The 8,741-nt window shown below is 35.7% G+C and overlaps 1 protein-coding gene across 1 annotated transcript; it reads right to left on the bottom strand.

The window, feature by feature from the left end:
- Positions 1-3,496: 3,496 nt before the first annotated feature.
- Positions 3,497-4,435, bottom strand: LOC127221842 (olfactory receptor 1020). The gene has a single exon (XM_051183825.1). The coding sequence runs from the start codon at positions 4,433-4,435 to the stop codon at positions 3,497-3,499; it is 939 nt and encodes a 312-aa protein (XP_051039782.1).
- Between the last annotated feature and the right edge of the window lie 4,306 nt (positions 4,436-8,741).

Genomic DNA, 8,741 nt, shown 5'->3' with positions numbered 1-8,741 from the left:
ACAGTGGAGAGGCTACCTTAAATGTCCTTCCCTAATAATGACATTGATAACTAATTTATATGCCATCATAGAGCCCTCGTGTAATAGCTGATGGAAACAGAAACAGAGACCCATAGCTAAACACTGAGTTGAACTCCTGGAATTCAGTTGCAGAGAGGGAGGAGTGATAAGAAAATGGGTCAAGACCAAGCTACAGAAACCCAGAGACAGCTGACCTGAACATGGACCCCACACTGATAGCTGTGAAACCATTATGCCGACTCATACCTCCAGAACATGGGTCTCAGTTAAAAGGCCTAGGCAAACTAAGGGACCTCTGACTGTGGACCCAAGGTCTATCACTGGTGCACAAAAGGACTTTGGGAGAACATTTTCCTCAGAGAGATACTCCTTTAGCCTCCTTTAGTCAGGGGGGAGGGCCTAGACCCTACTCCAAATGACTTGACATATTTTGCTGATCCCTCCTATAAGGTATCCTCCCTGTGCAGTAGGTGGTGTTGGATGGGAGGGGGTTGGGGTACATGGGAGGGAGGGAAGGAAGGAGGGAGGGGGAGGAAACTGGGATTTATTTGTAAAATAAGATTAAAATAATAAAAAAAATTTAAGAGTGCTCAATATTCTTAGCCATCAGGGAAATGTAAATCAGAACAACTCTAAGATATAATCTTACTCCTGTCAGGATGGCTAAAATAGGAAAAGCCAATGACAGTTTATGCTGGAAAGGATGTGGAGGGAGGGGAACTTTCCTCCTCCGCTGGTGAGAGTGCAAACTTGTACAGCCATTTTGGAGATCAGTATGGCAGTTTCTCAGGAAAATGGAAATCATTCTACCATAGAACCCCACAATTTCACCCTTAGCCATATACCCAAAAGATCCATATCCATGCAACAAAGACGTTTGTTCAACAATGTTCATAGCAGCACTATTTCCAAATTAATTAATTTTTATTTTATATACATTTTTTATTGCACGTTTTGCTCTGAACTACCTGGTCAGAAAAGTGCATCAGATGCTCAGGAACTGGAGTCGAAGGCCAACATGTCAGTATTAAAAACCAAATAGGGATCCTTTGAAAGAGCAAAACATATTCTTAATAGCTCAACCACGACTTTAGAACCAGAGAGAAAATTATTTTAACTTAGCACATTGAAATGAAAAAAAAAACAATGTTAATGAAGTAAACAGAAATACATCATTGGAGATTATGCATACTTAAGAGACCAATATTTATTTATATTTGACCAAGTTCAGTCAGAAATCAAAGACAAGTATACAGCAGATAACACAATTTTATTCATTTGTTGCTGACTATGATTTGGAGCATGTAATATTGAGTAGAATTTTTTTAATTAAGAAGATAATCAATAAGATTATCATGAAAACCCTCTAAAATCAGTTTTTATTAAAGATATCTAAAATTAGATGAATTTTCCATTGTCTGTCACATTCTTCGTTATTGTCAGTCATAATGCCTCAAATATCATGTTGTCAAAATTACCTTTCTATTCTCAAAGGAAAAATGTCACTGGTGAAGACCAAGAGGAGTTCTTTTAACCCACACATTTTCAGTGGGAATGTGCTCAACTATTCTGCTGACAAATGAAATGTTTCTAGTAAGTGCTTTCCCAGCTACAAGCATTGTGAAAGATGGAAACAGTCCCACAGTGATTTTAGGTCAATGTTTTATTTGCACCCCCTCTTTGGTAAATATTTGCATTTTCCACCTTCTTAGCAGCCACACTATCTCATTACATGCTCCAAGTAGATCTTCCATGTTATTAACTTTGTCTTCATAGTTGGCATCCCCATTACTGTCAATTCACCTTACAGTTTTCCTCTCTCCTCTGAGTATCTATTAAGCCCTCTCACAATCTATTCCTACTATACTAGTGCAACTGTGATATAGACAGTATAATTTGGTTAATCAAAATACATATTGAGAACAACATATGCAGTTAATTACATTGATTATTAGAGTCTTCTATAGCATTAGTTAATGTTCAATCAGTCAGAATTGGGTCACCGTTTACAATTTGTTTAGAGGCACATTTCTTAGAATTGTTTTCTGCATACTCAAAACTAGTATGAATCTTTATAAATCAAATACTAATATATTGTTTTTCTCTTTCTTATAAAATATATATGTTACAAAATCTTTGTTTTACATCTTAAATTATTTTGGAGGGGTTAATTATACCATTCAATAATAATACAATATAATGGTGTCACCTCTCAAGGGAGATGAAAGCCTCATTCATGAAGATTTTGAAGAAGTTTGTCATTTTAAACACCAGCTTCCCTCATTAAAATTTCTACAAAGCTGTAAACAATGTAATATCAATTCTTCATTGTGAGAAAAATAAGGTAAGTCCAGATATGAAAGTTAGAACTTTAGATACAATAAAATCCCAGAGCTGTTGATCATGGAGACTTTGCTGATGCAATAAGACAACTGAGAAAGAACTGGCAACAAATCACTCTTTAGTCAGCTTGTCATTTCTAGGCCAAAGACAAAGGACATATTTAATACAAATAATATAGTAAAATATACTATATGAAATAAAACCAATCATTTGTTAAGTTTCTAAATCATCTAGATATATTACTTTTGCAAGATATATAGTGCCATTTATTCCATAACTCTTTTTATTAATTAATTTATTTATTTTGTATAACCAAGTCCATTTAAATGAAAACAAATATTTATAGACAATATTTGGGAATTTGGGTGTCATTCTTTCCAAACTACTTCCTGCTGGTAAGGGGCGCTGTCATGGGGGATTCTAAGAAGATGCAGAAATCCTAGCTGTATTCTGTAAGGCTGCTTTGTCCAGCTGTTTTGAATGTGGGATCACCTGGTACTCTGTTTCAGGTGGTCTGGCTTGATCAAACCACCTTAGTCTATTCCATAACTCTTTTAAAGGGGAACAGTTTATTCAAACATGAAAAGTAAGACAAGTAAAACTAACATAAACTAAATGAGATAATAATAATAACAACTCCATAGGCTGAGAGTTTAAGGCAGGTATCTTTTATTTGTTGTGCTTATTTATTTCTTACTAATTATTTACTTAAGTGTTTTGGACATAAATAAGGTGATACTAATAGTAGCACAAGAAGAATAAAAAAAAAAGCATACTCAAAAACGAATCATAGCTTCACTCTAGATTTGACATTCACTTTGAATGCATCAGCTATATTTATTGCACCCATTTAATGAAAATTAGAAGTTGAGAAGTGCTAATTGTGAAGTTGCTGGGCTCCACTGTGTCTCATTTATCAATGAAGAAAGGTGTGAAATACCCTCTTTGCAAAAGTTAAAATTTTGATTTATCTGTTGTTTATTGATTTAAAGACTAAGGCCAGGGTTGGCTTCCATCATACCCAATTCTCAGTAGGAAATGTTTTCAAAGTGGTACCCAAGGGAATCTATGTTGATTCAATTATACTTCAGTCAAAGAATATTCTACTCATTTTGAAATGCAAAACCGAATTTCATCGAGGCCACAAGTTAATACTGTTTGCCTTCTTTAGAGCCGCCTTCACATCCTTATTTCTTAAACTGTAGATTAGTGGGTTTAACATAGGAATCACAACTGTGTAGAAAACAGAGGCCATTTTGTCTGTGTCCATTGAGTAACTTGAGCTGGGACGGAAGTACATGAAAAGGAGAGTTCCATGAAAAATGGCCACAGCTGTGAGGTGGGAGGCACATGTGGAAAATGCTTTGTGTCTGCCCTCAGCTGACTTCATCCTGCAGATGGTGGCTATGATGTTGAAGTAGGAGAGAAGGACAGTGACAATGCTGCATCCTACCACACAGCCAATGAAGGTGAACATTACTATCTCATTGATGGATGTATCTGAGCAGGAGAGGGCCAGCAAAGGTGGAATGTCACAGAAAAAGTGGTTGACAACATTAGATTTGCAAAAGGACAGTCGGAATGTGCAGCATGTATGGATTGCTGAGTCCACCAAGCCTACCATATAGGCAACAGCCACGAGCTGGATACAGACCTTCTTGGACATTGCAATAGTATAGAGCAGTGGATTGCAGATTGCAACATAACGATCGTAGGCCATGGTAGCTAGCATGAGACATTCTATATCTGCAAAAGCTCCAAAAAAATACATTTGAACAGCACATAAATTGTAAGCAATCCTCTTCTTTTCTGACAAGAAATCAGCCAGCATCTTGGGAGAGACTGTGGAGGAGTAGCAGACATCACAGATGGACAGATTGCTCAGGAAATAGTACATAGGTGTGTGCAATTTGGGGTCCAGTTTGATCAGTAGGACCATCCCTAGATTTGCAATAACAGTTAGGCCATAAATAAGGAAGAAGAGGACAAATAGGGCCTGTTGCACATCCTGTCTACCAGAAAGTCCTAAGAAGATAAAGTCAGTAAACACGGTGAAGTTCTCAAGTGTCATTTTTCTAATCTGGAAAAGCTGGGATTTCAAAAACAGGGAAGTTGACAGTTATAGTTACAGTTTTCTTGTGTTTATGGTTAAACACTCGGTCCTTTCTTCTGAACAGAATTAAAAATATATAAAACCACCATTGCTCTAAGTTAATTATTGGAAATGTATTCAAATCAATGTCAATTAGTGAGATAATGAAAGAATTTCTTGTGCCTTGTGTCTACATAACTCTCTTTACAATGTGGACCACATATTCATCCAAACCTATATACAACATTTATGAGCCAGCAATATGCCACTCTGAAGGGCTTGTCCCCTACGTTTTTACAGGTTATGACATGGGTATTTTCATAAACATTGCTAATGTTTCTTCTGTTCAATTGTAAAGAAAACTGATATCTTTAGACAAGAGTTATTTTTTTATTTATAAATGTATCACTATCTTATCTTTAAAAAACCATAATTGATTGTAGGTGCTGAAAGTAACCAATTCTCATCTCTTCATCCTTTAAAATTATGAAGCATATATCAGTGAGACATAAGTACTTGCAGATATGATGTACATACATTTTACTGAATGCCCATCATATTCATCTTTAGGCTCAATAAAATGGCTGCTTTTACTGGTACTCAGATCTAATAATTGAGATTCACTGGAATAAAAAGTGAGATTTCTGGAAAGTAGACAGAAAGATATGCATGAGCAGAAAGCATGAGCACCATGACAGGGCTATATTAGAAGCATATCTCTAACCTAATCTCAACAACGCTATAGCAGATGTGACAGGAAGGCTAGTAAAAGTGATGATCAATTAGTATAGTCCTAATTAAGCAGAAACTTGGTATTCTGTATACCTATATCATACATACATTTCCTGTACACATATGTAAACAGCAGAGGAGAAAGCTATCCCTTTCTCATTGTCTCAAAATATCTGATTTGTTTCTGAGCAGTGTTGCATACTAAGCCCCCAGGACTTATTACAACACTTTATTTTTTCTTTATTTCCTTTTGTCTTTTATGGAGCATTTGAATTAACTGACCTATGATAATTTTGAGAAGTCATTTCAATTAAAGTCTATGTTCAACTCTTTTACTACTTTAACAAAGCAATAAACTATATACAAATGGAGGTGGATAGCTATAGTTATAGGAATGCATAGTTCATATAATTATAGTTATGTATATATTAACATATATATATACTCAAACATGTAAAATTCACATGTGTGTGTGTGTGTGTGTGTGTGTGTGTGTGTGTGTGTGTGTGTTTGAGGCATGATGTGTACTAAAAATGAATAGAAAATCTAAAAAGTATTAGGCTGATCAGAGATTTCTAAAACTTGGCTAAATTGTTTAAGTATCTTTACTAGTATACAGATCTTTAAAATTGATGATTTCATATAAGTAATGAGTTAAGATAGATAAAATTACATGTCTATTATTAAAGTAAAATGATGTTTGCCCACTTCCAAAGTCCATCTTAGCATTTTTATTCCCATTGCTATTCTATATAAACCTTAAAATGCCTAGTGTTTCAAGAAGATATTTACCTTGTTTCAGCTCTTCTTTTTTGTACATGTATTTAGTACAAAATAATAAAGAGAACTAAAAGAATTTGTAATGTAAATATGAAAAATAAAACAGCAACCCTTACTGTACCTGATCCAGTGGTAGAGATGCTAGTTCTGCCTTCACACAGACACAATACGCTCTCTGGAATTGCCTGAGTTATAAGCTTCTCTGCCCAGGCCCTGGGTGCTTAAGAATTGGTCTCTCAGGAATAAGAAGTTATATATAATAACATGGTTTAACATTGTGTATTTGATACAAATAGGGTGATTAAAGTGCATTCCTATAATTAATTTTAAATTATTCCTATGTAGTTAATTACCAAATTTAGCATTCAGCAAAATGACTCCAATTAATTCTAAAATCATTAATTTCTACTCATTACTCCCTGTATATTGATTTGTAACGGAACTACATCCATACACCTGCAGAAATTTAAATTCATGCAGCAAATTTAATAAATCACATCTTTCCAGACATGCATTCACATTTTGTTAGTGACGATAACAAACACCATCAATTAACTCCTTGCCTAAAGATAACTAGCTACTGTCTTTATTTGAATCAATAGTTAACTTCTTCATTTTATTGAAAATATACTTTTTGCTCACATAATTTTTCCTGAATACAGATTGCCTGCCATGTGGCTACACTCTATTTCTGTCTTTTTAGAAAACAATCAGCCTCCCAAGTGATAAAAATAAAACAAACTACAATAAAACACATGCTAAAACTTCAAATTAAACATAACAAACAGAAAAGAGCAAAGAAAAGACACAGAAATAAAAAGGCCCACTCAATTACATTCATTTTTATTTATTTTTTATTTTTATTTTACATGTCGATCCCAGTTCCCTCCCCCTCCCATTCTCCCTCCCACTTAACTTCTCTGCCCCCTCACATGCACCCTGATCACCCTCCGCTCCCATCTCCCCAACCAAATTCCACATGTAGGTCATTGCCATCCAGGTGGGGTCATGTAAATCTGTCAAGTCATTTGAAGTAGGGACTAGGACTCCTCCTGTCTCTAGGTTAGGGCAGTATCCCTCCATGGGGGATGAGTCCACAAGGTCCTTTTGTGCACCATAAATACATCCTGGTTCCACTCTCTGAGGTCCCTTAGACTGCTCAGTCCTTCTAGCCGAGACCCATGTTCAGGGGGTCTGAGTCAGTCCCATGCTAGATTCCCAGCTATCAATCTGGGGGGCCGTCAGCTCCTCCTTGTTCAGGTCAGCTGTCTCTGTGTGTTTCTGCAACCTGGTCTTGTCCTCTCTCTCTGCATCTGGATTCTAGTTCGACTCAGTGTTTAGGTATGGGTGTTTGCTTCTGTTTCCAACAGTTACTAGCTGAGGGCTCCATGATGGTGGATAAGTTAGTTTTTATTGCACTATGCTGGAAGGGCATTTCTGGTAGCCTTTCCACAATTGCTCAAATTGTTAGTTGGTGGAAGTCTTGTAGGACTCTAGACCTTTCTTTGGGTTCAGTTTCACTTCAAACCAATAATGACTCCCTCTTTTTATATTCTCTCTCTGTCTCTCTCTGTCTCTCTCTCTCTCTTCTCTCTCTCTCTCTGTGACTCTCTCTCTCTGTGACTCTCTCTCTATTCTGTCTTCCATTCCTACCCTGATTCAATCTTCCTAGTCGCACATGCTTTTCTGTTCTCCTCTTCTTTTTCTCCTACTTCTCTCTCCATTCACTGCCCCCCTCCCACTTTCCATGTGCTCTGGGGGACTTGTCCCATTCCCCTTCTGTGAGGGACTTTATGTGAAACTCTTAGAAATACCTTGTATCCTTGTTCCTCTGGTGCTGTGATTTATAGGCTGGTGATCTTTGCTCTAGGTGTAAAATCCAAATATGAGTGAGTATATACCATGTACCTATTTTTGTGACTGGGTTACCTCATTCAGGATGGTTTCTTCAAGTGCCATCCACTTTCCTCCAAATTTCAAGATTCCATTAATTTTTTCTGCAGAGTAGTATACTGAAGAATGGATAAAGAAGATGTGGCACATCTACACAATGGAACACTCAATTACATTCTTAAAAATCAAACACTAGATTTTAAATGAAAAGCTATGTCACAATATTCACAACTTACATATAATTATATAAAGTAATTAGAAGCAAAGTATTGAATCTTTCTCTTTTTTAACACAATTTATTCTGCTTTCAGCAGTGCTTCTTTGGCTCACATAAAATTCTTTGTATTATAAGATAGTTAAACGAGTCTTAAATTACACATTCAAAACATACCATAACAAACTGTTTTCTCAAAGTAAATTCTAATAAATAACATGCATGAACTAGTAAATTCAGTCTTAGCTAAAGCTTGGTTTAGATTAATTGAACCTAATTATTACCTTATAGTGTAAGATATTTTTATATATCATCAAATGTGTCCTGACTTTTTCCCACAAAAATTTTACTAGAGTGTCTGTCTTAAATGTAAAGGTGAAAAAATCAGGGTTGAGAATCTTAGCAACTTGAAGTTTTATTAAATTCAAGAAATTCCCAAGTAATTTGCATTGAAGCCCATGCTGCCTAAATGAATCATGATAGAGAACTTGTAGCTCCAGACTGATAATGTTTACATATGTTCTGTTGATTTATATAAAGAGAAAAATGTGTTCTGAACAGGAAGATGTGTAATGACATGCACATTATCTTGACAACATCATTCTTTACATGGTTTACTCAGTTCTCACAAATTCTGTATATAAAAATAAATGTAACAAAAACTAT

This window comes from Phodopus roborovskii, unplaced genomic scaffold, assembly GCF_943737965.1.
Source record: "Phodopus roborovskii unplaced genomic scaffold, PHOROB, whole genome shotgun sequence".
NCBI lineage: Eukaryota > Metazoa > Chordata > Mammalia > Rodentia > Cricetidae > Phodopus > Phodopus roborovskii.
Note: the sequence above shows the minus strand (reverse complement) of the source record. Positions and strands in the feature narration are given on the sequence as shown.